General features: G+C 37.8%; 5 protein-coding genes across 5 annotated transcripts; 3 read left to right on the top strand and 2 right to left on the bottom strand.

Annotated features, from left to right (window-relative positions):
- The first annotated feature begins 277 nt into the window (after positions 1-277).
- mtg1 (mitochondrial ribosome-associated GTPase 1) lies at positions 278-7,063 on the top strand. Its single transcript, XM_044136080.1, has 11 exons — positions 278-614; positions 756-820; positions 1,298-1,402; positions 1,501-1,587; positions 1,677-1,733; positions 2,439-2,529; positions 2,627-2,688; positions 2,778-2,874; positions 2,952-3,033; positions 3,112-3,224; positions 4,336-7,063. Exons 1-11 carry the CDS (start codon positions 512-514, stop codon positions 4,431-4,433), a joined length of 960 nt encoding a protein of 319 aa, XP_043992015.1. The 5' UTR covers positions 278-511; the 3' UTR covers positions 4,434-7,063.
- On the bottom strand, positions 4,606-7,054 carry sprn (shadow of prion protein). Its single transcript, XM_044136098.1, has 2 exons — positions 6,519-7,054; positions 4,606-5,866 (listed from the first exon to the last, which is right to left on the bottom strand). Exon 2 carries the CDS (start codon positions 5,864-5,866, stop codon positions 5,399-5,401), a length of 468 nt encoding a protein of 155 aa, XP_043992033.1. The 5' UTR covers positions 6,519-7,054; the 3' UTR covers positions 4,606-5,398.
- A 466-nt stretch (positions 7,064-7,529) lies between the features above and the next one.
- On the top strand, positions 7,530-11,983 carry echs1 (enoyl CoA hydratase, short chain, 1, mitochondrial). The gene is made up of 8 exons (XM_044136083.1): positions 7,530-7,745; positions 8,571-8,768; positions 8,847-8,974; positions 9,569-9,668; positions 9,744-9,848; positions 11,205-11,324; positions 11,404-11,471; positions 11,565-11,983. The coding sequence occupies exons 1-8, from the start codon at positions 7,655-7,657 to the stop codon at positions 11,628-11,630; spliced, it is 876 nt and encodes a 291-aa protein (XP_043992018.1). The 5' UTR covers positions 7,530-7,654; the 3' UTR covers positions 11,631-11,983.
- A 2,096-nt stretch (positions 11,984-14,079) lies between these two features.
- On the top strand, positions 14,080-16,086 carry fuom (fucose mutarotase). Its single transcript, XM_044136099.1, has 6 exons — positions 14,080-14,271; positions 14,403-14,471; positions 14,548-14,618; positions 15,354-15,452; positions 15,524-15,597; positions 15,977-16,086. The coding sequence occupies exons 1-6, from the start codon at positions 14,187-14,189 to the stop codon at positions 16,041-16,043; spliced, it is 465 nt and encodes a 154-aa protein (XP_043992034.1). The 5' UTR covers positions 14,080-14,186; the 3' UTR covers positions 16,044-16,086.
- Positions 16,087-16,135: 49 nt separating this feature from the next.
- si:ch211-217g15.3 (uncharacterized protein LOC368914 homolog) lies at positions 16,136-17,441 on the bottom strand. Its single transcript, XM_044136090.1, has 4 exons — positions 17,357-17,441; positions 17,211-17,265; positions 17,076-17,113; positions 16,136-16,993 (listed from the first exon to the last, which is right to left on the bottom strand). The coding sequence occupies exons 1-4, from the start codon at positions 17,362-17,364 to the stop codon at positions 16,444-16,446; spliced, it is 651 nt and encodes a 216-aa protein (XP_043992025.1). The 5' UTR covers positions 17,365-17,441; the 3' UTR covers positions 16,136-16,443.
- Positions 17,442-26,994: the final 9,553 nt, after the last annotated feature.

A 26,994-nucleotide genomic window follows, 5' to 3' on the forward strand; every position in this document is an offset into this window, starting at 1 on the left:
CTTACCCTTCCACAAGAAAATATACATTTCTAACACATCTGACTTGTCCATATTAATTTTTTTTATTCTTTAAACTCTCCTCTGCCTTCTTTTTTTGTGACTAAGGATGCATACAACATCCTTATTCACAGGGATCGCGATGAAAAAGATCTCATTTGATATTTGTTAATTGCGTATGGTTGTTTTTGTTTGTTTGTTTTGTTTTGTTGTTTTGAAAAGGCATAAGTGGCGAAATCTCCTCACGTTTGCTTATTGTAGATTAACAAATAATGTTTAGATCATAAATGTATCCTATTCTGCCTTCTTTATCCACTCAAGAGGATCCGTAGTTGTCAGCCTGCAGAGGGCGGTATTGCTGCATAAAGCGCTGCGGAACGTAGTTGTATGGAAAATATTCGAGTCGGTATGTAAACAGTGTAGCACATCGGACGTTGGGAGTGTTTTTCTTAGAGAAATTTATGTACAAGTGGCTAGTCTAACCTACGAAAGTTATCTTAGACTATCTGTGGTGATGAAACTGTGCCAGACTCTCAGAAATGTCGACAGATTCAGGACAGTGTTTGACTTTGGAGGCCGGGAGGTGGCTCACTGGTTCCCAGGACACATGGCGAAAGGTGACATACTCGTCTTAGTTATCTTCAGGCTCATACAAATGGCATGGTAGTTGTTTAAATGTCCTTTGTTAAGTAAATATTACTTATCTGTTACTTTTTGCTCGATCAGTTATTTGTTGCAAAACGATGTGATGGTTGCAGGATTGAAGCAGATGAAAGCCAACCTCAAGAATGTGGACTGCATCCTAGAAATCCATGATGCCCGAATATCCTTTAAAACATCTCATTCGGAATTAGGCTTTTAGTTTGATTTAAATAAGTCCACATTATGTTTGTGTGCCATAAGTGATATTGTGCCATACATCCTCCAGTTTTTGTATGATTGATTAAACAGAGCTCTATAAAATGCTCAAAGCTTGAGCTATTGTTTCATAACCTAACCTTGGTTTGAACATTCAGTATTCGTGAAGGGATTCATAGAGCTTTGGATTATAATGATTGCATTTCAAGCACACGTTTCTCTTTAAGACATTGAGGAATATTTGTTAATTCCTGAGTCAAAGCTGACAATTTGGGATATACCTCTGGATCTCTACTACATGCAAATGTTTTTATTTTTATTTATTTTTTTTTTTACATTCTGTCATTGGGAAACTAAAGGAAAGTCCCACCTGTATCCAGGCAATGTAGCCATTCTTTATATGTTTACTTGAGCATGTAGTATTTTTCTTAATAATGAGCAAATCCCCTTGTCTGGAAGAAACCCCATATTTCAGGACTCACTGAATGTAAGGCCACATCTCCTTGTTCTGAACAAGATGGACCTCGCTGATCTATCCAACAAGCAGGTGAAAGCACTTGCTTACATATAGAAAAGTATATACTTTTAAACAATTAACAAGATCTCTAACAAGATCTTTATTTTGTCTTCACATTCAAACTGCAGAAAATCTTGAAGAAACTAGAAAATTATGGGGTGAGGAACGTTCTCTTTACGGACTGTTTAAAGCAAAGAGATGACAACGTCAAAAAGGTAAAGATTAACTTCAATGTAAACAAGTAGCTTACTGAAGTTAATTAAATGCAATAAGTGTAATTCTTTCCCTTCTTATTTTTCTGCAGTTGGTGCCATTGGTGATGGAATTAATTAATACCAGTGACCGTTTTAACAGGGATGAGGTTAGCATACTCCATTAATACATGTTTTTATTTGAGTTTCAATTTGACACACAACACTTTATTCTTACACTTCAGTTCAGATATTTCAGCCGTTATCACTCTTTACCAAATACAATACTGTGCAAAAGTATTTACATCTGATGAAAATATTTTGCAATCTGACACAAGCCATGTATTGAACATGGCTTTATATCACATTTATTTGTTTGAGTGGCCCATCAGTAGACCAAATTCAATTGGCAACTAAAAATTGATGTTGGTGAGCACTCTCACCAACCTGAGTAAGCTTGAGCTATTTTACAAAAAAGTGTGCTTAAGGTTTGGGAGGCTGAATCCAAACTCACAAATTTAGATTTTTTTTTTTCTTGTACAAGGTTTTGAAAACTTTTTCTAAGTATTATTTTCCTTCCACTTCACATTTCTACACTACTTTGTGATGATTTCTCATGTGCAAAATAAGTTTTTATTTCAGGCAAAATGTGGTAAAGTTTGAGAAGTATGTATGAGAGGCACAAAAAAACTCTGACTCACAGCACGTCGCTCACATAATGCATAGATAAAAGCAAATCTAAGCAGTAACATCATGAGTTAATACATTTTACATTATATCTGCATAATTTGACAATAGTGTATCATAATTTTGCCTGTTTTTTCAGTTACTAATCATTTAAGTCATCTTTCACTCTCTTCATGCAATGTTTCCAGAATAGAGATTACTGCCTCATGGTGATCGGAGTGCCCAATGTGGGGAAGTCATCACTTATTAACGCAATGAGAAGAACAAATGTTAAAAAAGGTAAGAATAATAATTACTAGCTTGTGAAATCAAATTATGTCTCTCAATTATTTTGGCTTCTTAGTAGTAAATGTTGGGATTTTTATGCAAATTTCAGGCCGTGCATCGCGAGTGGGTGGGGAGCCAGGGATAACTAAAGCTCTCCTGACTAAAATACAGGTGTGAGTGGAAAACATGTTTCATTCTGCGACTTTATTGTCTTTGTGCACTGATAGCCGTGCAATGTTTAAACAAGTCCTTGTTCTCAGGTTTCTGAGAGACCGTTAATGTACCTGCTTGACACACCCGGCGTGTTACCCCCTAAGATCGAGAGCGTGGAGACGGGCATGAAGTTGGCTCTATGTGGTGAGCTGAACACAGTTCAGATTTAGGTCCAACTAGAAAGACTTTATTCTAAACAAATCTTTTATCTTGTACCTCAGGAACTATCCTGGACCATTTGGTGGGTGAAGATGTTATTGCAGACTACCTGCTCTTTTCTTTGAACCGACTCGGGAGGTTTGGGTATGAATTTGAATTTCTCGAGTGTTGTCTTCATATCATGCCTGTTGTATTCTTCACTGTTTGGGTGTTTGTATGCAGATACGTAGAGAAATATGACCTCCAAGAGCCAAGTGACGACATCCAGCACGTCCTCAAACGTATCGCTGTGAAACTCAGAAAAACTCAGCGAGTCAAAGCCATCACTGGAGTAGGTGAGGAAGAGCAAGTCTTACACTTTCACGCAGCACATCCAGTTGTTATTAAATATATATTCACTTGTGGAAGTTGTTTGCGTTTATGCTGAGTCTAATATTGAAATAATGTTGTCTGCACAGTAAAGATAAAACCATGGCCAGCAGCTTTCTAACTAAGATAATAAAATCTACTGATCAGCACCAATAGAGTACAAAGCTAACATGTGAAAGTCTGAAGTCTTTTAGGCCCAAAATAGTTCTTTTATTATTTTTAATGTTTTCTGGCCTTTAAGAGTTTTTATGAAACAATCTTTATTTTGAGTGCACTTATTCTCACATGTTGAAATTATTACAAAATTGCCAGTGTCGCACCTGTTAGTGCTGTGAATATGTTTGGCAACCACATTTTTCCAACAGGACAGAAGTTGTCTTTCAGCATTTAAAAAAGGGCTGGGGCAGAGAGAGCGATGGATCCTTTCTCTTTGGAGAGTCTCTTTACCCTGCCCAGAGTCTGTAGCTTACGCCAAAAGGTTTTCTACAGGCTTCATGTTTGGGGACTGAACATGGAAAAATATTGATTTTGTGTCGGGCTAACTATTTTGGTCTTGTTTTGGATCATTAATATGTTGCTAGACTTAGTGATGACACATTTTTCTGTTTTCTGCCATCTGCTAGATTTCCCTTTGCAGTAGTTCATTATGCCATTCCACAGCATTAAGGAAGTGAAACAGGTCCACAGCATCACAGATTCTCCACTATGCTTAACAGTGGCCATCTGTTACGTTTCCCCTAGCTGTACCTCGTTTTATACTAAACAATGAGTTTTTAGTTCTAACAAAGTTTAGCTTTAGATTCATCTGACCAAAACAAATGGTACCAATTAAAGTCCCACTATTGTTTCTAAATTTAAACTAAAAAAATAAACTTTTTTTTTTTACAAAGGGAACATTAATTTCCTGCTAAACAACTTTAAAGGGTGATATGCTACCTTCCACACATTTTTATATAAAAATTTTAAGAAAAACAGCATACAAGGGTTAGGGCTTCAACTTTTCGCTTCATTCGACAGAAATCCTACTATTTGATGTCTTCTTAGAAAATGTATTTGGTTGTTTTTTGTCTGCTTTAGGAAACATCACTGTCACCATCCCAAACTACACGGCAGCAGCTTACAATTTCATCAGAGCATTCAGGAAAGGAGAACTGGGACAAGTACTGCTGGACTGACCTGAGACATTTTTAGATTTATTCACCTCTTAAATGTCCACAAAAGAGGACTGCTTATGTCTCCTCTGTTGTTTTGCAGAGGTCAACCTCCACATACTATTTGTAGATAAAAGTGTTTAGCTTAAATATCCTGGAAAGTTAATTTAGTAAGACAGAAGGCAGGAGGTTAATATGGTTAAAACAGTTTATTTATTAGCAGAGAGACAGTGATTACAAACCGTTTATTTAATATGTACACAAGAGTTGCAGAGTATAATTGAGTGCACTTTTAGCTATGGAACAGTCTGTTGCTCCTGAGAGAGACCCTTTGGGAGGATGAACACAAGACGAAAACAAGAGAAAGGAGTAAATACAAAGAGCATTCTGCTTGATGTTTGTGACAAATCTCAAAACCCAAGATGCTATAAAAAAAACATGGAAAAAGGAAATTGGGGAAAATGCTTTGTCTAGGACATAAGATAATAAGAACATGAACCAAAGCGTTTTGGGGAAATTAAGTTTGTGCATGAAAGCAATAAATATTAAAAGTCCAAAAGTTCGATCTGACTGTGAGAAAAGATTAGCAGCATTAATTTCATACAGAATTATGTTGGTTCCAACTTGATCTCAGTCTGCTGTTCATGTGTCAACAATTATTGGATCAAAGTCTGCTTAAACGACCCATAAATCTGTTGGTGAGGTGCAGAGAACTTTGCAATAAAAATTTATATTTGTAAAAATATTGGCAGTGTAGTTACAACTGTATGAAAACAGTTGAATTTGGCTCTTTGTGTTTTTCAGACATAGCATTTTGCATGGTGCATATGTTTAAAAGGTAAACAGTGAGGGAATACAATGCTGGTAATGTTGTTTCCACTAGTATAAAATCACTATAGATACATACAGCACAATAATGTATTTGTGACAGTACTTCTAATCTGGGCTTCTTAAGATCAGAAATTTATCCTAAAATGATGGAAATGTATCTACTGTATAAAGTCCAACGCGAGTCCATACTTTGCGGAAAATGTTGCAATAATAACATTGACAACATTAGAGAGAAAGGATCCGTTCTGAGTTGAGCTCGACATTAACGCATCAAAGTAATTGGTCCTGTTGTAGTAATCCAGCTCCTCCTCCGAGCTGTCCGTGTTGCTGCGGCGGTAGGCGGACGCGTACCATTTGTCTGCCGATAAGGCCACCGCGGCTCCGGCCGCTGCAGCGCTCGCCACCCTCACCGGGGACGACCGGCCAGCGACCCTGAACCTAGAGCGCGTCCCGCCGTAGGCTCCGCCTCCCCGGTAGGTCCCTGCTGTGGAGCTGCGCGCGGGGGATCCGCGAGAGGAGCCCCGAGAGCCTCCGCGACCTCCTTTGCAGAGCGCAGGCTCGCACAGGAAAGCGGAGAGCAGCAGGCAGGTCCAGCATGTTGCAACCAGCTGCTTCATCCCCGACATCTATGCAAGAAGAAGAAATAAGGCCACAGGAGTGATATAACCAAACTTTTTTTTTCTTATGTTGCGTGGCACAGATGAACAATACGACTCGTTGAGCGTGAGCATCACCTCCAGCCCATCGTGATATTTGCGCTGCACTGAGATCAGAGATGATGGGATCTGAGGTGTGATGTGCTCAGTGCTGCTGAACATATTCTCAGCAAAGACTGATGTCCGTCCATGTTGTACAGCATGCTCGTAAGAGAATTATATAAAATGAAATAAAATATTTATTTATTTCGAACACCAAAATTGTCGGTGCATGGAATAAAAGCCCTTCCAGTGGGCAATTATGGATAAAACACTGACAGTGTCTCTGATAATAGGCCCTAATTTAAAAGGCATGTCTGCGTTTTAGTATATAAATGTCTAATTATAATTGAGTGTGCAAATAATGTTGGAGAATTAACGTTTGTTCATAATTAAATGCAACTAGGGGATTAGAGGCATTTCTTTGCATTGTTACATTGTTACTATTCATTTGCATATGATGCTCAGCCCCGTCTCGTAAATTAGCCTAGATAATCATCTGTCGTCTGAACGACTCACGTTTAAAAATAATGCAGCCTCACTCAGGGGGATTTTGCATAACAACATATAGATTCATGCTTACCTTATTGCTGTTGTCCTTGCTGATGTGGCCCACGGAAGATACAGCGGATTGTCTCTGATGGAGGCGCGCTTGCCCAGACGACTCCGATAACGCGCAGCGCGCTCTTGAAGGCGCGTCAGATTATTAAAAAGAATGGCTTTATCTGTTCATTTCATTTATTATTTTCATAACCAGTTGTAATACTCTTTATTTCTTTATAATTTTGTTCATAGTTATTTTTTTTAACCAAGCTAAAATTCTCTGAAAAATCACGCTCTAGACTAGCGACACCGATGTTCCACTTCACTATTAAACTGCAGATCTTGTGGTTACCAGCTCCTCTTCTGTGTTGATATACTGTACGTTTAAGTCGAATCTTAAACATTCCCAAGCCTTTTTTATGCTTCACTTATCTGGAAATTAACTTATAAAACTGCAAAGGTGCTGAAACATTGTTTACAGCTGCCTTTGATTTATAATTACGGGAACATCCCATATTTTTAATCATGTATACACATTGAATTGACCTAAAATGCACCAATAAAGTCATGTCTTCTGATGTCTAATTTGAGTGGCTTAATTTATCCTGAGCTGTTGACTTAAACTAGAGACATAAGGTCACATTCCTCATTCTGCTACCTTCTACTTCTCCTCATATATGCAGTATTTGTAACATAACCTCAATGTTTTTTTTTTTTCATGGAAGATGGTTCTCACTGGCCCAGTGTTTTTCTGCTTGTCACCTAATTTTGCTGGATTATTATTATTATTATTATTATTATTATTATTATTATTATTATTATTATTATTATTATTATTATTATTATTATTATTATTATTATTATTATTAGTTTTTTGTAAAGTGTGTTTAGATAATTTTTAATTATTATTTCAGATAATAATTATATATAATGAAAGTAAATGTATCTATTTCATGTTTGGTGGATGAATGGATCACAATGAAAAACATTTTATTAGTGAGGTGAAGAATTTTATAAATACACAACCCGTGCTTGCATGTCTTTCCAGAGACACCAGATGGCGATGAAGCCTTTTTTTTAGCCTACCGCCACAAAACAACAAGCACTAAAGAAGAAATTGTAAGAGGAAGGTCCTACTAACCATCCTGCTGCAAAGTTCAGTGTCTCGTTGCTGTCATGGCCTTTTTGTGCAGAAATGCAGCTTTGCTCCTGAAGTCCTCCAGAGCAGCGCCGGCCCTGCTGTCCGCCAGCCGCCTCTACAGCTCAGGTGTGTGGTCAGAAAGCAGCCAGGGGTCGACGGGGCGAACACCTGGCTGCAATAATACAATGCCAAGATATCTGGATGCTGTCCGAGTGTGCAGCAGATAAACGAATCTTTAACCTTGCTGCTGCATTTTCTTACACTTATTGATACAGGAACGAGCTTATCTGATCTTCTAAAGTATATTTTTAGAACTTTAATGTTGCTGTTGCAACTGTCACTAAACCACTGTTAGATTGTTGTTTTGTTTGTTCTTTTACATAAAGGCATGAATGCACTGATTTAAACCAAGATTTTGTTCACTTTGAAGAAAAATCACATTTTTAGATATTGACTTGATCATATGTTCCTCTTTTATTTTTCCAAACTTAATAAAAGGTGGCGCAGACCCTGCAACTTTTTGTTATGATTTTCTGCTGTGAATACATCTAACTTGTCAAATGTGAGCTATATGAGTTGCTAACTTGCTCCAGATGAGATTACTTCAAACATGTGTTTTATTGGATTTTCTTGCTTTTGTTTTCTAATTATAATACATTTTATCTGAGGGTGACTATCTGATCAGTGCACTTACTGGTTGCAAAACACAATAAAACAAATGACTATCCACCAGAGCTCAATGAATGTTCCCATTCAGTTTCTTAAATTTTTCAATTTTGGCTTTTCTCCTTGGTGGATGGACTGACGTAACAATTCAAGCATTAGTGCACTTTAAGAAAAAGAATGAGTGTGCTTACTTTAAAAATGGCTCCCACCAGATAGAAGAAAGTGGCAGCTAACTTTGGAAGTTGTGATCATCGGGATCATAAAGGTAATTTCTTCTTCACGCAGGTGGTCAGTATGAGTATATTTTGGTGGAAAAGCGAGGTGACAAGAACAGCGTAGGCTTCATTCAGCTGAACCGACCCAAGGCTCTCAACGCTCTCTGTGACGGTCTAATGAAGGAGCTGGGTCAGGCGCTGGACGCCTTTGAAGCCGACAAAGACGTCGGAGCTGTTGTCATCACTGGCAGCGAGAGAGCCTTTGCTGGTATGATATCACATGTTTTTATATTGGCAGATTGTTTGGATTATTTTAGAGGTGAACTCTGCTGTTGTGTTTTTTCAGCTGGAGCAGATATCAAAGAGATGCAGAATCGAACTTTTCAGGAATGTTATGGTGGGAACTTTCTGGCTCACTGGAACAGAGTGTCCACAGTGAGGAAACCTGTAATCGCAGCCGTTAATGGATTTGCTGTAAGTATCACAAAGCTTTTTATTTTTTCTCTTTTTTTTTTTAATCTTTCTCCTGAAGAGTCAAGCGCATAAAATCCAACCAAAAAAAAAAAAAGAAACTTAACATTTTAAAGCAAACAACTTTTAAAGCTGCTTAGCCATGAGGCCTTAACTGTCATAAAGTTATTCCAATATTATGGCTTCCAAAACATCCATCTATATTGAGGTTTCATCAGTCTTATTGTACTGCACCCATTTCCCCTTCAGTGCAACATCCAGGTAGTCTTACCAGTTCTGGGTTGGAAGGAGGGCAAATCTCTGTATAATGGAGAAGCTCACTACCTGGGGTAGAACCAAAACAAACATTAACCCGATGGTGCGTGACTTGTCAGTGGAAAAGCACCTTTAGAATTCTTCTTCACACTAATAGAGTTCAACATTATTTTATCCACATATCAGATTTCTGTTATTGTACACATAATGGCACACTCCCACTGTTGAATGTAGTACCTTAAAACCAGCAGACATGCATTCATACTTTGTTAAATAAATGTGTTTCCAAGGAAATTGCACACATGCAGCCTGATTGTCTTCCTTGTTCTGATTCTGTTGCAGCTGGGTGGAGGCTGTGAGCTAGCCATGATGTGTGACATCATCTACGCTGGAGAGAAGGCGCAGTTTGGCCAACCAGAGATCCTGCTGGGGACCATCCCAGGTAAAAGCTTCTTTCTGTCCTATGTAGATCTTAAAGCGCTGTTTCTTTGACTCTGCATGACTGTTTTACCTGCAGGGGCGGGAGGTACTCAGCGCCTGACTCGTGCTGTTGGCAAATCCCTGGCAATGGAGATGGTACTAACAGGAGACAGAATTAATGCTCAGGAGGCCAAACAGTCAGGTAATGGGAACAGTATATAGTCACTTTATGAAAAAGATGCAACAATCAGGCTTTACTTGATCTACATCGGTTTCTGGTTTTATTTGGTATCAAACCTGTCTGCATTCACTTTTACCCAGGGATTAAACCCACCAGTTTAAACTTGAGAAAACGAGTACAACATTAATGAAAGACTCATCCAAGTTAGGATCTGAACTCCCTCTGTAGAAAACGATAACCCTGCCGTCCAAGAATGGACGGCAGGGTTGCAGACCAGACACATTCAGGCCAGACTGAAGTATGTCAAGAACAGACTGGAGAAAGAGTATGCTTACTGGAAGCAAGCTTCGGCTCAGAATAGAAGAAACTAGAGCTCTTTTGTCATAGAGACATTGCTTATATTTGAAAAAAAAAAATAGGGAAGCCTAACACCGACAGTGAAATGTGGCTTAAGTGTGTCTGGATGTGTAAAACCTGTCAAGTTATATGTTCTTCAGTGGTGGTAAAAAAAAAAACTGGCTCCTCTCTGACTTGAATCTGTCTGAATATCAATGCAAGGACCTGAAGATAAAGAGTCATGCCAGAGGAACATCAGATGTGAAGGAGTTTTGTAGTGTTTTTTTGTTTGTTTTTTTTTTTTTTTTTGTGGAATGAATTCAATTATGTGAGTAAAGTAAAATAATGCAAACATCAAAAATTACCTTTGGTAGTTTGTACAACCTCTGCAGGAAATATTTTCTCTTCTCTGTACATTTGTGTGAATGTCGGTGGTTATAATTCACTAGCCTGTAGAGTATATAAAAGAAAAAAGTATCTTAGGCTTTTGGATATAAATTCTAGCGTTAAATCCAACAGTTAAATAAAGGATTACAAGATTATCCTTATTTAGGCATCAAATCATGCACCTCTAAACTTTACCTGATGATTATCTAAACATGCATGCCACAGAGCCGTGTACAATTAAAACCTCATTTTATAAAAGTGATATGTTTCATTACATGACTGGCCAAACACCTGCTTGGCCTGATAACAGGAAAACTGGCTAATAGTTTTTGCTTCACTAGAGTTTAATTAAAATGTTGTGTTTTTTGTGCTCCTTCTAGAAAAATGATCAAGAAAAATAAAAAGGACAATTCTTTCTCTTAATTTGGGTGTTTATTATATTCTACAAAATTGGTTTATCTTTAAAATAGAAGCATATGTAGAAAGAAATTGTAAATATATATAAAAATAGAAGCTAAATCAGCTATTGTAACTGCTGATTATTTATTTTTTTTTTATTAATCTGAATGACTCACAGAGAACCATATGTGATCCAATATATAATATCAGACGTACAATGAAGCGTATTCTATTGTTCATTTTGTGTGTTTTCAGGTTTGGTGAGTAAAATTTATCCTGTGGACCAGCTCATACCTGAGGCTGTTAAATGTGGGGAGAAAATTGCTGCCAATTCCAAACTGGTCAGCTCCATGGCTAAAGAAGCTGTGAATGCAGGTATGTGAAGAATTTATTTATTGTCAATGAAAGTCTGGATCATCAACTTTGTTTAACTTGATCATTTGTTAAACTGCAGCTTATGAACTGACTTTGGCTGAAGGAAATCGCTTGGAAAAGCGTTTGTTCCATGCTACCTTTGCAACGGTAAATAGAAAAGCCTGCTTGGTGATCAACTGTGAGCGTTACCTCTTTCTCTAATAGCTGATCAATGATGTTTAAATCTGATTTTGTCTGCAGGATGACCGTAAGGAAGGCATGACTGCATTTGTGGAGAAAAGAAAAGCTAATTTCCAGGACCAGTAAATAAAACGTTCAAAGAAGATCATTGGGTTTTGGCAGTCAGTTGATCACTCCCTCACTGGTAATGCATTGTGTAATGAGATCCTGATTGTATACCAGCTGGAAATTATAAACAGTGAAGTGACAAGTGTCCTATCATAGCCCGCTGTGGCCAACTGTTAACAAAGTGCTGTTTTGGATCAGGAGACGTGATTGTGATGGTGATTTGAAAACTGTTTCATAGTCTGTGTGTACAGGAAGGATGAAGCTGGATGAATAATTTGTACTAATTCTGCCTTTTCGGTTTTCAAATGTTTGTAGCAGTTTATTGTGTGTGCATTTTGCAAATAAAGCAAAATAACAATTTTCAACAATAATTATTGTGTGGGAATTCTTGAAAAACGTTAACGGTGGTGTCTTCCATAGTTATTATTAGTATGACCTTAGCTGTGCTGGTAAAGTAGTATGTGATTTTGCGTTGTCTACTCTAGACCACTAGGTGGAGCTGTTTTAAGGCGACATGTTCAGGGTGGATCCCGACTCTCACCTAGTCATTACTGGAGATAAGCACCAACCCATCCCATAACCTCAAAACATAAGCAGGTATAGACAACCTGCTTGTATTCTTTTCCCATGTGTTTTTCCATCACAGGTGATTCTGTCCAACCTCCAAACACTGGACAGAATATTCAAACATATTAGATGCTTAGTGGAAAAAAAACATGGTAGAAAAATGTCATATTAAAATGTTTTTTTGAGAAACTGTCCATTAGGTTTTCATTAGCATCAAAATAATCAGAAATAAACATTTAACAATATGTATGTCTGCGTTTCACTTTTTGAATTGAATTACTGAGATAAAGTAACTGTCAATTTACTCAGATACATTTGTATAACATACATATTGTTGCAAATTAAAAAAAAACTAATAACCAACTTAGTAAATTTGCACATTTTTGTTGTTTGAAGATATCCATTGTGCTGTAAATGCAGAATTGATCTTCAAAGAGAACCACCAGAACCAATTTGGTTAAAGTGTGCTTTCTGCGGCTGCTCCAATCATCAGGAGGCATCTTTTCTCTCTCTGATCTTCACACGGCAGTGCTCCGTATCTTCACAAGGCGATGGCCTAATTGTTTTTTTTTTTTATTATTATTAGTCAATGTTCCCCTGAATCTTGCTCACTTGTCAGCACCTCTAACAAAACATTTAAAAGGAGCAGAAAAAAAAAATGTCTTCTCACTCTGCAGGAAAGCACAAAAGAACACTGAGAGGAGCAGAAAAGGAGCTCCTCCTTGAGGCTGCCGAAAGGTCAAAATAATAAATGTAGACTTAAATGAGGCTCTCCGTGCACACAAAGGGGGCAAAACGTTGCAATTTGGCAGCGCAGTCCCTCATAGCGTGATAAACTCATTTAAAGAAGCCAAAATAAAGCAAGAGCAGCATGGGTCCAGAGAGGGAGAAGGGGCTTTCAGATTTGGCAGACAGGCCTGACTCCTGCGAGGTTCTTTTTTTCCTGCTCAGCAGCCTCAAATCACTTCCCCCAAAGTCACTTTTATGTCCCTAAAATAACACAGCAGCTGTGAGATTTACTCACATTGCTGGCTCTAGTTGAGCTTCTATGGACATGATTAGGTCAGTGTTCAAACTACAAGCCATAGTGAAAAATACAGAATAATTTTCCCAAAAGGAGGTTCAGTCGGTTGTTTTACTTTGCTGCAAAAGACCCCAAAATAGAAGAGATATAAAGCTATTTATGTAACATCTGAACATATAAAAATAATATATGCATATTTCTGTTATCTATATTTTTCAATTCAAGGGAGAAAAACTGAATTATGAATGAACAATCATTATAGTTACTACTTTACAACATTGCAGCTGAAATTATTTGAGGCAAAAACTTTAACATATTTTAATTGGATTTATGTGACCAACACAAAGTAGTTCTCACAAGCTGCAACTGTGTAAGGCTCCCTGCTTGCCTGTGGGCCTCAGGAGAAGGAGAAGTCCTGAGTTGGCTCAGGACTTGTCAACAAATGCAACAGTAATAAACATACTTCCAAAAACCTCCTTTGTGTGAAATTTGCTAACAGATTAATTTAAGGCTAGGCTACTTTAGATCTTTTGCTGCAACTGTCTGACCTGGAAAAAGATGCATACTTGACTCTTGTGTATTCATAAGCATGCAATGGTGTTTTTCCGTGGCTATTTGTGAGAGTGGCTTTTAAAAGTAATCTTAAGTTGCATTTTTTTTTAGAAAATTAAATTCTGTTTTTCACTAATTCAATGTGTCAGATGTTTTTACAGCAATAAAAGAACATTTTGTTTTAAAAACTTTTACCAATCTTCACCGGAAGTGCCAAAAATATAAACGGCATGTTTCTGTATCTAAAAAATAAACATCCTTCTGCTGACTAAAGAGGCTCCTGACAAAAATATTTTAGATTTTGTGCTTGTAGTTTATTTTCTGGCCAGTAGGTGCTGAAAAGCTAAACAAGACGGAAGTAGATACAGGGAAATCCTGTCGGTTCGTTAGGATTTCTGCCTCTGTGAATTCTAAGCTGTTCGGCTTGCAGGATGGTGGTTCTGAAGGGGATCCCCTCTGTTTTATCACCCGAGCTGCTGTACGCGCTGGCCAAAATGGGCCATGGGGATGAACTGGGTATGATTCACAGCTCTATTCGTGTTATTCATGTCCTGCGGTGATTACAATCTGTGTTGTTTGAACTGTAAGGGGTCAGAAAGTTCATTTATGTCAACAGTGAAACTAATTTCATGTTTTATCATCTTCAGTACTTGCAGATGCTAATTTCCCTGCGTCTTCTATTTGTGCCTGCGGTCCAAAAGAGATCAGAGCTGATGGTATGGCGAAATGAAAACATTATACCAGTGTGTGTTACTACACTGTTGTTTTAACTTTGACTCATTCTGGTTACAGGTCTGGGAATCCCACAACTTTTAGAAGCGATTTTAAAGTTGTTGCCCTTGGATACCTATGTCGACAGACCGGTACAGGGCCCACACATGCATGTCAAAATCAGAGTTTAATCTCCAGCTATTTTGTATTTACAGTACCATGACGTTTACGTTGCAGCCTAATTCCAATTCTAATAAGGAGTTCTATGTAGAAATTCATCAGCATTCCACATGGAATAATCCATAATCATAAAATTTTTTTTTTTTTTTTTTTTTTTTTTTTTTTTTTAAGAAGCCACATATATAAGTATTCACTGCTGTAGGCCCTTCTCAATTTAGTATTTATTAGCGCAGATCTAATTGGCATTTCTGACAAATTACATAATTGTTGTTGGACACCACACTAGAAGAAAGTTCTGCACACATTATCTGGGTGTAAGTGGGGCATTCGGTGCTGTAGGATTTTTGTTCTGTCGCTTTAAATTTGTGTTTTTACAATTGAGTCTCTGAAGTCTACAAGCAGTCTTCTTTTCTGCTCTGAACTGCTCTGTCAACTGTGAACCAACACCAGTGTGTTTTGTTGCAAATCATACTCAAAAGTGCACCTCAACTTGTAGAAACATTTGAAGGATTATTAGTGGTAAAGGAATACAAGTATTTTTTTAAAGTTGTTTTTTTAAGTCCTTAAATTTTGTTGAATTACACAGAAATATTTGCCATTGTGCCATTAAACTCATTTTGGAATAAGGCTGAAACATAACAAATGCAGAAATAGTGAAGAGAACAGCTGTATCTTCAAGAATATCACGTTAAATTTGTTGCCGACAGGCAGCAGTCATGGATCTGGTAGACAGTGACAAACGGAGATGTTTAACTGTCCCAGTGTGGAACACTTACATACAGCTCCTCAGCCAGGCAGGCTCGCAGGTATGACACTAATTACGTGTGGGCTGAACTTAAAACAAAATAAGTTTTTATTGATTGTTGTTCACATGCAGAGCTCTCTGGAGAAAATGGAAAGATTTAATTTCTACGAACGAGCTAAAAGGGCCTTCGCTGTCGTGGCAACAGGGTGCGTATTTTTCTGCTTGAACTTAAACATGGCGGGGGTGTCCAAGTGCAGTCCAGAAGAGCTGGTGTCCTGCATGTTTTAGATTTGTTCAACTCTTTAAAATCTTCAACAGTCTTTACAGTCTTTTTAATTAAAATTAATTCTTTTTTTCTGAAACTGTCAAATACATCTTAAACAAACATGAACATTTGAAATACATTTTGTGGGAAAACTCAGGGACCCTAAGCTCCATTGTTCCTCTTCCCATTCTTACTTACTTATTTTATTGTTTACTTATTTCAGATTTTGGCCTTCAACTCCAAAAATTTAAAAGTCTACACCCAAGTACTTTTTTTAATTTAAATTATTTGATATTTTTCTGTGTTTTGTTTTTGCTCAGGGAAACTGCTCTTTATGGAAACTTAATATTGAAGAAGGGAGTCATTCCTGCTGAGATGCTGCAGTGAAGGAAATAATTTTGCCAGAGGTTCCAATTTTTTAGGAATCTGAGACACAAATTTAATTATTTTCTGTTTAAATAAAAAATATATATACATGGTTATTTTAGGCTGAGTTTTTATTCAAAGCTCTGAAAACATCACACTTTATTGTTCTGCAATTAATATGAAAAATATATTTTAATTGCACTCATATGCAGGAGATATGAACTTATCTCCCCTCTACGCCTTCTCTCCTTGTCTTCATCAAATCAAACCTGAAGTCTCTCATGAATGCATACAACATGAAATGTAAAATAGATAGTGATTGATTCATGTATGTTACTCTAAAGCAGTTTAATAGAATCAAATTACACAGATGTGTCTGTGTGTCGCATCTGACATGTTTTAAATAAGTGCTAAGCCTGGATCAGTGGTGGTACAGTCCATCCAGATCTTCCTCTGGCTTGGTGTACTTCCTCTGAGAGGGAATGTGGACAGGAGTCTCAGCTACCTTTTGTTGAAGGACTGGCATGTCAAACCTTTTATGGTAAAGATAATCGAGATCTTCCTCTGGCTCAGTGTACTTTCTTTGAGAGGGAATGTCAACAGGAGCAGCAGCTTCAGGGACGTCTCGTTGAAGGGCGGGTAAGAAGAGCTCTTTGTGGTAAACGTCATCCATGTCTTCCTCAGGCTGCAGATAAACTACCTGCTCCATCTGTGCAGGCGAATGCTGGCCGTCTTCCTTCTTTTCAGCTTCGTATCCAAACTCTCTGATCTGAGCTTGGAGCTCGACTGTTGAAGGATGGTAAATCTTATCCAGATCTTCCTCAGGCTTCAGGTAGTGTTTCTCCTGTCCGTTGGCCTTCATGCTGTTCCAGATCCTCATACGAGGGTCGAGCTCATACTCAATCCTGTCCATGTCCTCTGGAGGCTCCACCTCTGTTCCCCAGGACAGCTTCCCTTTATCATCAATGAGCCTGTAATAAGGAACATGCAGTGTCAGCGTTCATCGGAAGAGGCCACTGGGTTTTGTACTTTTGGTTGAAGATGTCAACTTACACAACCCTTTGCTCCAAGTGTTCATCTGAAGGCTTATTCTGAAGAGGAGAGCAAATATTAGACATCTATCACCAGAGGAAAAAGCTTTTAAAGTTTATATGATTCAATCTGAACCCAAACAGCAAGTTTACACACCAAGGGCTTTGCATTGATGCTTAGCATCAGCAAAACGCTGACTATGACAGAAACCCTGCATGTGAAAAGATTGTAGATTAATTCAAATTTCAGTATAGTTCAAATAAAAGCCAGGAATATTTTCAAGAGATTTGTAACATACTTACCGAATCATGGCGTCTACTTCTGCTGTCAGCTTTGCAATGATGAACACTCCTTTCGTTCACCTGCTGTGGAAAAAAAATGAGCAAAGTCCCACCAATAAAACCTGCTGTGTTTTCTTGACCTTTGTATTTTGTTTAACTGAGTCAGGGCATTTGTGAGTAATTCATCATCGTTTATCTGGTCTATATCATGCACCTAAAACAACTTTTAACAACAATAATGTGAACCACTGATCAGTTTCAAGCTTTGTATTGTAAATTTTTCTATCCAGAATAGCAATAATGCATTTATGCAGTATTTGATCTTATAAAAGACATGATGTATTAAAACTAGGCTTCCCTATCAGGAGAATTGTGGTGACAGCTCATTTTATATCAGCTAGTTTTATTATACACACATGTATAAGTGATAAATACATCCTCACCACTGCTCAGGACCAGTGAGTCCAACCCAGTTGTTATTGTTTCATAGCAATATAAAAAACATGGATAGCCCTGACCATCCTGTTATATAACAACATGGCGTCTTCAGTCAGAAGCTTCTTCAGATTCGCTGTATTACAGACTGCTACAGGATATTATTCCTGCCCACAGTCATCACGGTCTACATCAATTCTTTGCAGAAATTTGAATGACATTTTATTTCTCTTTGTAGTTAAAGTATTTTTTAATTTAGTAAAGAGTTATTGCACAGCACAAAGAAAAGAGTCAACGAGAGTTGAGGAATAAGGAGTGTGGTGAGAGGAACAGTTGTGGGTCACAAACCATTGCCTGACGATGTTGGAGCGATGGAAACTGGCATTTGTCCCCAGTTGATGGTTCATGAGAGCTGCAGGTTGCTGACGCCTGATGTAGAAGATGAAAACTGATTCCATCTCAATACAGCTCAAGCTGAAGGGCAACAGCTTCACTTCAAATTAATTTTTAAAGTTAAATTGTGAAGGTAAACAATTTAATTAGTCCAAAAAAACCAATTAGCTATGGTTTTTGTACCAGTACATCTCATCCTAAGAAATTGATTTAGTGTTGTGTCTTCAGGACAGGGGCCAGGACTAGATCTGGAGGGGCGGGGGCCCCAGCTGGCCCCTGTCTAGAACCACCCATGAATATATGTTTACTGTATCTCATGTACAGACACAAAACGTTTTATGTGTGACTGTGTGATACAGGAAATAAAAATACCTTTTTATTATCTTTTAACTGTAGTTAAAGTGTAGGATATTAGCTATGCTGTGTAGTTAATAATAGCACCGGGTTTATAAATTCAGCTGTCACGTTTCTTTGTAACAAAGCCGTCTCTGGTGGTAAAGCAACAAATAGAGAACATATTATTTAACAGGTGGCAGTCAGCAGGAGACAGGAGGCTCCACGTTAAACCTTAGCACAGTTTGTAAGGCTGTTTGTCATAAAAGGGAAGAAAAGACATAAAAGGAGCTTCAGCTTTCTAAAACAATAATCTGACACCTCATCATGAGCATCATTACTGTCAGTAAATCCCATAAAGATTGTCCCACAGCACAGGGCTCTATTTGAGGCTAACCACAGCTCTGCCTGCTCACTCAGTCTGCAGTCAAATCCCCCCCCCAGCCCTCATAACAGTTGGAAAAGCTGCGGGTTTTCTAAATAACTGAAATTATCTCAATGATCTGCAATTAACTTAACGGATGCCTCACCAACATTCATTTAACACACATCAGACATCTAATGGAGTTTAAAGTTATAATTAAAGAGCGTGAGGGAAGGACCTCCATGGAAGAGCAGAGATAATAAATCTAACGATTCTAAAGCTTTTAACATTTCGATTTTTCATAAAAAATGTGTTTCTGTGAGGGACTTGGGGTGCATAAAATAGCAGCGTGATTATACAGATAGTTAGATCTGGAACCGTCTGATGACTTCATATAATTAGGTAACAATAGGAGATGGATCAGGGGCAGCAAAGCTCTACAGCAGACAGACACAGGAGGCTGATGACAGGGTAGTAGAGATTATTTGTTGGAGGGAGACATGTAAGAAGGTGGTTCACCTTTTTATTCGCAGCAGTTAATCCTTTACACAGCTTTGACTCTGTGTGTTTTACCCATGGAAATAGCATATTAAAGATACAGCTGAGAAGGAAAAGCTCAGGTGGTCTTTCTCAGTTTCTTCCCCCATACAGAAACGAGTCAAACAACCTTCTCCTCTCTCAGTCACACCCCTCATAAACACAGTAAACATGTGGGAGCTGTTAAAGTAAGTCTAATGGCTATTTACCATGTTTCGTGCACTTCTCATTAAAAAGATTTTCCACTTGAGGAGAGCTAATGTTTTGGAAAATTCTATTAAATCAAACACATTTCATGCCAATAAGCGGCACATGTGGCTCTCTTCAGTAATTTAAAGGATCTACCAACCACTGGAAAAACAAGGGAAACCACAGCCTATTTTCTTCACAAAACCTCGTCTTTAATTACATGTTTGTATAGACACGTATAGAATGATTTTAACTTTTTAGCCTGTTATACCTAATAGTTTGTTGCCCTTGTATTTATGTCAAATTCATTATGTAAACTGCTTAATTTGTGCACTGTATTTGTAAGAAAATTTGTGTCAACGCTGAGCTAAATTTGACAGATCAGAACACTACTCTAAAGATAAAGCATAATATTTTTTAATGTTGAAATCACCAACACTCCCCAGGCACTTTATTAGGTGAACCTTTGCTGGTACAAGGCTGAGGTTGGACCCATTTTGCATTGAGAACTGCCTTAATTTGATAAAGCCTAAATTTGAAAACAGAAAATTGTGTCAGAAAAAATTCTCAGATATTTTGTTTCATACTGGCTTCACATCATGACATGGTTGCTGCAGGACAGAGTCCAGGAAGGACTAGTTCACATTCATGTTGAAAATCTCCCGTTTAAGTGTTGGGTTAAGATCTGGTGACTGCGGAGGCCGTTGAAGTACAGTGAAGACCTTTCATTGTCTAGAAGCCGTTTTGGTCTGATTTGAGTTTTGTACTGAGGAGTTTCTGGCAGAAAGTAGTTCTCAAAAGATTCTTCTCTGTGCTCATACAAGAAGAAGCATGATTATCAACAATGCTCAGGTAGGATGTGGTGTTTAAAACATGTTCAGATGGTTATAAAGTACCCCTAACCTTTCACCTCTGACCCCCAGCATCACAAAAACGATAAATGGACTGAACTTATATGCTGCTTTTTCAGTCATACTGACTACTCTAAACGCTTTACACTAACGCCACACACTACAAGCACAGACACACTTCTACGTTGAAACTCAGATCGGTTGGCCAGTTGGAGCTAAGTGCCTTGCATAGACGTCTGAGTGCTGAAAATTAAATCAAGATTATTTGGACCAGGCAACTTTTTTTTCTTCGCTTTTTTCCCCTTGCTTAATTTTCATGAGTCTCTGTGAAATGCGACCTTATTTTCCAGTTCTTTACTGACAGACGATCTTTTGGCGGTGTAGGCCATCTGACTTTTAACAACAAAAACACAAGTCATCTTTATCACTTTCAGATGTCTAAAAGCCGAGCTGCTGCTATGGGATTGATTGAATCACTATTTGTGCTTACAAGTAAACAAACAGGTGCAACTAATAAATTGACTCATGCATAATTTAAGTTTTCCACAGTAAATAAACCAGTAAAGTGAACAAATGTGTGCTTTTGGGAACCATACAAGCCACTATGAGTGTGTTGGTATTGATATACAGGACAGAATTGAATCCAAATGACTGAACAGAGAGAAGTAATAAATCCCAGAGCAAATACAGATGTTGCACAGTTAAATATAAATTCCCAGAAAAATTACTTGATTATGTGTAGTTCATAATGTGAAACAGCACAGTTCTTTTTAGAGTTTAGCATCCTGTGAGAAACAAACTTTATTATGTAGAATTAATTCTTCAATTGGTGCATAATGATGTATAAGTAGCATTTGTTTTCTTAAAGCATCTTAAAATGTATGCCTGTGTGGGTTTTCTCACATTACCCTGTTGTGTTTCCACAGGCAACAAAACCTCACAGTTGGGATTTGAGTAAAAGTGTCAAGCAAAAGTGTTTATGTATAATAGTCGAACATAAAGTAGCGCATAATAGTGCAGTGAAAGGAAAATTACACCTAATTTCCCACTTTATTTGATTATTTTTCCAAATAAATCTCTAAAGTGTGGTGTGCAATTTAATTTAGCCCCCTTTCACTCTGACACCTCGAAATAATACCCAGTTTTTTATAAGGTAAATAATATTTCCTTGCTGTTTCCTTGGTAACAATGTCAATGTCTGTTACTGATTTCCACAAATGCCGACTGCATGATGTGCTTATGACGTTATGTTTTCATGATGCCAAGCACTTTGAACTGTCTTGTTCCTGAAATGTGCTATGCAAATTAACATGATTGATTGATTGATTGGTAAAACAGGTGAATCCACATTTTGAGGAGAATTACTTCACGAACCTCAGTGGCTTTCCTGTAAGATCATACTGTGAAATGACTCATGCTAGCTAAAAGGCCTTTAAGACGCACAAAGGCAAAGACAACTTTAGTTCACTCTTCATCCCCCAGTCTCCCTCCTTCATCAGACACTGAAAAGCTCCTGACTGGAGTCTGAAGTAGCCCTGGCTGCCAGCTGGAGTACCCTTAACCTTTCACCTCTGACCCCCAGCATCACAAAATTCATCACAGAGCCTCAGCTGGACGAACACAGAGGGGAGCATATTACAAAAAAGAAATACTGAGCAAGAACAGGTGCTAGGCATGAATACAGGTGGGACACGTGTTTTTCCTCTTCTCCATCTCCTCTGGACTCACCGAATCCATAGATCCTCACGGTGTGTTTGTCACGCTCTGAGTGTGTGTCCGTTTCTGTTTGCGTGTCAAGGCTCCATCTATCCTGATGCTCCTTGTTTAAAGAGAGAACCCTGCTGTTCCTTAATGAAAAGCTGTCTGCTACAGAAAGATTGAGTTACAAGAACAAGGTTCTTTCATCCTTATTGAAGAAACATGTGCTTCCTTCTGCTTTCAATACCGACAATATTTTACACAAACCTGTATCTGTTTATGCTCTCTTTTAAGAGAGCTACAACAAAACAACATTAGCCAAGGAGGGAGGATATGAGGCAAAGTTTTTGCCTCACATTTCAAACACCAATGTTACAAAAATAAAAATACAAAATACAGACTCTTTACTGTCCTCTGTGTTCATATGACTAATTTAAGAGTATTAAATTAGTCATATAAATTTTTTATTTTACCTCTTCAAAAGGGTTATCATTAATTTTGAAATTCCAGTGGTGCTTCACCACCCTTGTGAACACAGAGGACGAGAATTATTGTGTTGTAAACAGATATATGTATAAGATGTGAAGATAAACATGTGCTAATGTAGCAAGAATTTACTGTCTTGCCCTATTTAGTTTTCTTTATTGGGGTGAATTTGAATACTAAAATTATTTTGTATATTTATAACTGTGTTTGTATTCTATAAAATTAAAAACAGTTAAGGTCAGTAAATAGAGATGAATATACAAATTGACATTCAATTTAGGATTCAGTACAGTTCTCTTATTATCTGCAAATATGCTATCATAAGGATTAGTGTGGAAACAATACCACATTATTCTTGCTAATAGAATTTTTAAAATAAGGCTGAAATTAAAGAGCCTGCAAAGAAGAACAGAAATCCAAATCTAAGATGCACAATCAATCAAATTAAAGAAAAATTAAGAATAAACTATTATCCATGACTTAAATAAAGTCACACTTTGCAGTAAAGTGATAAAACTTGTCTGATAAAAAGTCAAGTTTAGATTTTGCATGTCCATTTTGTGTGGTTAAAATTGGTGGCTTTTTCTTTGTAGTGTGGGAACATAAATAATTTGCGAGAAACAGGAGCTTTCTCCAAGTAACTCCATGTGACTGGACTGAGGTATAGGACGGGAAGCTTTTTTCTTCCAGAGAAACAATTCAAACCTTGTGAAGGAACGTGTTATAGCCTGATGAAACCAAAATCCACAGTGAAATAGCATCATGCTATGAAGTAAATGTCTTCAGAAGAACTATGAATGGAGCAGAAACTCAGTTTGCTTTGAACCTAAACCTTCAGATTTTTGACTGAAAGCAGAAAATGGAGCACAAGTCACTTACTTGCCATTGCAGTGGTCCAGCTATACATCCAAGTCACTCAAAAGATGGTCAAAGAGACTAAGAAGAGACCAGAACTCAATTTGACTGAGAATTTGAGGGATTTATTCCCCTCATTTGGAGAGAGTTAAGGAACTTCTTCAAAGTAGACATGGGAAATTTTTACCAAACCAAGTTTGGGCTCGCTGAAGGACCACAAACAGAAAGAGAGATTTTTGAAATTGAATCAAAATTCAATAAAGCTTTAGTTTAATGTTCATTCTTTTTTTGTTTACTTTCCCTAGCAGATAGTTTTGCTTTTTTGTTGAATTGTACATAAATGTTACACTCACACGGCTTAAAATAAGTTATCATGGATTTTCAACACAGGCATGTACACTTTTAAACTCCTCCTTATGTATGCGCTTACTACAATGTGCTTCAGCAATTACCATTTACTTGTTTTTTTTACAACGGAAAAGATTGAAATTTAAAGGTCGCCATGACTTAAACTAACACAATGATGATACCCAGTGTGCTGCTCGCTGTAAATATGCCACCACAAGATGAATCTGACTGAGCAGGGTTGCTGTGAGGGTTACTGTTACATTGTTGGTTTACATAGCCCTGTGAACTTCCCTGAGGAAACGCATGCCAGAGCAGGATTTTACCAACCTCTCTTAATCACTCCCAGCTGGGCTCATGACAGGAAATGCTTCTTTCTCCTGAAGCTCTCGCTGAAACATGAAGCATGTTGCTTTATGAATACGTCTCATCTGAGAACTCGATTTGAACTGTCTTTGCTGGATTTAAAAGCGTCCTTTGTGGTCAGCCGCCCTCCTCTTCAACAAGAGTTCACTTGACCTTTCGAAAGTGGTCAGCTATGTTCAGAAGAAAAAGCAACTCTTGGCTTCAGAAGGTGCGAACAGCATCATGTCAGTGATTCCTTAATGACGGTGAGGTCAGCTACACAGTATTTAAAAGGTCTAATGGACATCTGAGCTGGCTTTGGTGTCAGGCTTATGAAAGCAGTTTAGCAAGGAGGCAAGCAGCCTCAGGCCAGCAATAACAGAGTGGAACTGATTAAAGAAGAGGAGAGAAGCAGGGAGGAGAGAGGAAAAATGAGACAGGGACTGATAACATCTTTTTCACCAACATGATGATATTAGAGAGCTAAAGGCGCAATAATCTCTTAGAAGTTGCTGTTTCTTTAGCATGCTTCAGAAATGTAAACAATTACTAAAGTCTACTATATGAAAATCCTTGGCAAAGGACTGAACGTTATAGTTAAAATAACAATTGTTATCCTTAGGTTTGACAGGAATTTACACAATTTTCCAAAACAATCTACATTACTGCATCAGGATGAAAGTGGAGTCCTGATTTGAACACATTTGATTTCACTCATTAGAGTCAACCTCCTCTTAAAGCTAACACTCGCATGAATCTTTGATGTTTTGTCTCTTTAAACTTCAATACATTTTATTCAAACATTAAATGTAAGGTGAAAGAAAAAGGGTGTATGGGTGCAGTTTTTATTATTTTTTTTTTACAGAAACATGCAAAAAATTGAGCATGTGTTCATATTTAGACAGTTTCTGATGCCTTGATTATATTGCGGTGAAACCAATTGGCTAGTAAGGTAACCCTAGAATAACTAAAGTCCAGTTGTGTGCAGCCTAGTATTACTAATCCAGATTGTCTGCGTTTGTTAGGGAACATTGGTGAACAAACAGCGTCATGAAGACCAAGAAACACAGCAGACAGATTGAGGATTAAACTGTGGAGAAGTTTAAACTAAAACAATATTCAAAGCTTCAAACATTCTAGCGATCACTGCTCAAACCATTTTCTAGAAATAGAAAGCGCACGATACAACTAAAGACCTAACAAGACACGGCCATCCATCTGAACCGGCTGGCTAAGGGTCGTATTGATCACAGAGGCAGCCAAAAGGAGCCTGGGGAGCTGCAGAAATCCACAACTCTTGTGGGAGAATCTGTTGACAACACAACTATTAGCTGTGCACTCCACACGTCTGGATTTTATGATAGAGTGGTAAGAAATAAAGCTACTGCTGAGAGAAAGTAATGAAAAGGTCTGTTTGCAGTTCGCCACAAGCCATCATGGGAAAGCCAGACATTGCTTTCCTTGTCAACCCTTTCCAGCTCATTCTGGAAGACCCCTAGGTGTTCAGAGTCCAGAGGGGATATGGTTCTGTCCGGGGATTTCTCCTATTGGGTGAGACTAAAATTATATGCTCTATGTCCACCGTGGAAAAGATTATGCATCAATAAAACCCCCAAAATGTCGTGACTCTCATCTGATGGTGTGTGCTGGTAAACTTCTGACTGTGACTGTAACAAATTTTTGAAAGAACAGTCCCATGATTGCGCATGTGAAACAGCAGAAAAGTTGTTACTTTCCCATTAAATTTGTAGATTAAGAATTAAACAGTTAGGAGGAAAGCAGTACTTGTTTTTTTCTTACAGTTTTACAATATACTAAATCGAATTCAAGGGACAATTAGCTTTTCCTTTCCATTGTTTTTATTGCATAAAATTCCCCTAGAACATGTAGGCAGCTAGCTTTTCCATGTCATATGACTAAAATAGGATAAGACAACATTGACATCTTTTAACTAGTGACCTTCTCTGTTTCCCATTTTTTATTACAGTTCAGGTCGGAATTATTAGCAACTCCTGTGAAATAACTCAAAACTCTTAATATTTTCATGGAAATGACCAAAATAAAAACTGTTTATTGTTGTTTTGCTTCCAAAAGAAAAAAGACAAAATCAGTACGTATTATTGATGCTCTGTTTTTTTAGCGCAGTCAGGTAAGTGGGCTGTCTTCAGTTGTTACAAAAATGCTGTATATAACAAACATGACTTCAAAGAATTTTGACTTCTCAATTTGATGTCTTGAAATTAGACGTCCGTCTCTAAGAAGCTCCATTTCTTTCCGACACTCCGCCTTCAGCACGTTATCACAACAGTGCTCTTCCACTATACTGTTTGCAACCGTTCTTGGGAGCGTTGACCTGAGAAGTAATTTGTATGATAAGATCAATCGACCCACATTTAAAACAAGTGTTTGCTAATTGCTGCTGCAGCTAGTCTGTAGGAACTGAGAGGGGAAGATGCAGAGGAGGGGAGATGGCGCCTTGTGAGAGCAAGCATTTAGGCACCTACTAGCAGCTGACATGGGAGATTATTCCTCAGACATGCATGAAAGAATCATAGCAACACCCTCATCATCAAAATAACATGATATAAAGCTTTAAAAACGTTAATTTTACATAGTACACCCTTCTTTTAGAATTTTGTGTGATTTCATCAAGAGCGACTTTTTCTGACCTTGAGTGAATATCCACCCTCTGTCACTCAGGCTTTTCATTGCCATGCATTCTATAATGTCTTTAGCAAATAGACACTTAAAACAATCTATGAAAATTAGGTAGCAAAGAGCAACAGGATTTCAGGTCTTTTATTCTCTTTCCACACACATGAAGAGCT

The sequence above is a fragment of the Gambusia affinis genome, linkage group LG13 (genome assembly GCF_019740435.1).
Source record: "Gambusia affinis linkage group LG13, SWU_Gaff_1.0, whole genome shotgun sequence".
NCBI classification, from domain to species: domain Eukaryota; kingdom Metazoa; phylum Chordata; class Actinopteri; order Cyprinodontiformes; family Poeciliidae; genus Gambusia; species Gambusia affinis.

Excerpts from the sequence above, each read along its gene's own strand:
- echs1 (XM_044136083.1), top strand. The coding sequence starts at position 7,655 with ATGGCCTTTTTGTGCAGAAATGCAGCTTTGCTCCTGAAGTCCTCCAGA. Across the intron at positions 8,975-9,568 it reads CAGCCGTTAATGGATTTGCT|CTGGGTGGAGGCTGTGAGCT; the intron begins GTAAGTATCACA and ends ATTCTGTTGCAG. Across the intron at positions 9,849-11,204 it reads TCAGGAGGCCAAACAGTCAG|GTTTGGTGAGTAAAATTTAT; the intron begins GTAATGGGAACA and ends GTGTGTTTTCAG.
- fuom (XM_044136099.1), top strand. The coding sequence starts at position 14,187 with ATGGTGGTTCTGAAGGGGATCCCCTCTGTTTTATCACCCGAGCTGCTG. Across the intron at positions 14,272-14,402 it reads GGGCCATGGGGATGAACTGG|TACTTGCAGATGCTAATTTC; the intron begins GTATGATTCACA and ends TATCATCTTCAG. Across the intron at positions 14,472-14,547 it reads AAAAGAGATCAGAGCTGATG|GTCTGGGAATCCCACAACTT; the intron begins GTATGGCGAAAT and ends TTCTGGTTACAG.
- mtg1 (XM_044136080.1), top strand. The coding sequence starts at position 512 with ATGAAACTGTGCCAGACTCTCAGAAATGTCGACAGATTCAGGACAGTG. Across the intron at positions 3,034-3,111 it reads AACCGACTCGGGAGGTTTGG|ATACGTAGAGAAATATGACC; the intron begins GTATGAATTTGA and ends GTTTGTATGCAG. Across the intron at positions 3,225-4,335 it reads CAAAGCCATCACTGGAGTAG|GAAACATCACTGTCACCATC; the intron begins GTGAGGAAGAGC and ends TGTCTGCTTTAG.
- si:ch211-217g15.3 (XM_044136090.1), bottom strand. Across the intron at positions 17,114-17,210 it reads GCATCAATGCAAAGCCCTTG|AATAAGCCTTCAGATGAACA; the intron begins GTGTGTAAACTT and ends TCTCCTCTTCAG. Across the intron at positions 16,994-17,075 it reads CACTTGGAGCAAAGGGTTGT|GCTCATTGATGATAAAGGGA; the intron begins GTAAGTTGACAT and ends TCCTTATTACAG.
- sprn (XM_044136098.1), bottom strand. The coding sequence starts at position 5,866 with ATGTCGGGGATGAAGCAGCTGGTTGCAACATGCTGGACCTGCCTGCTG.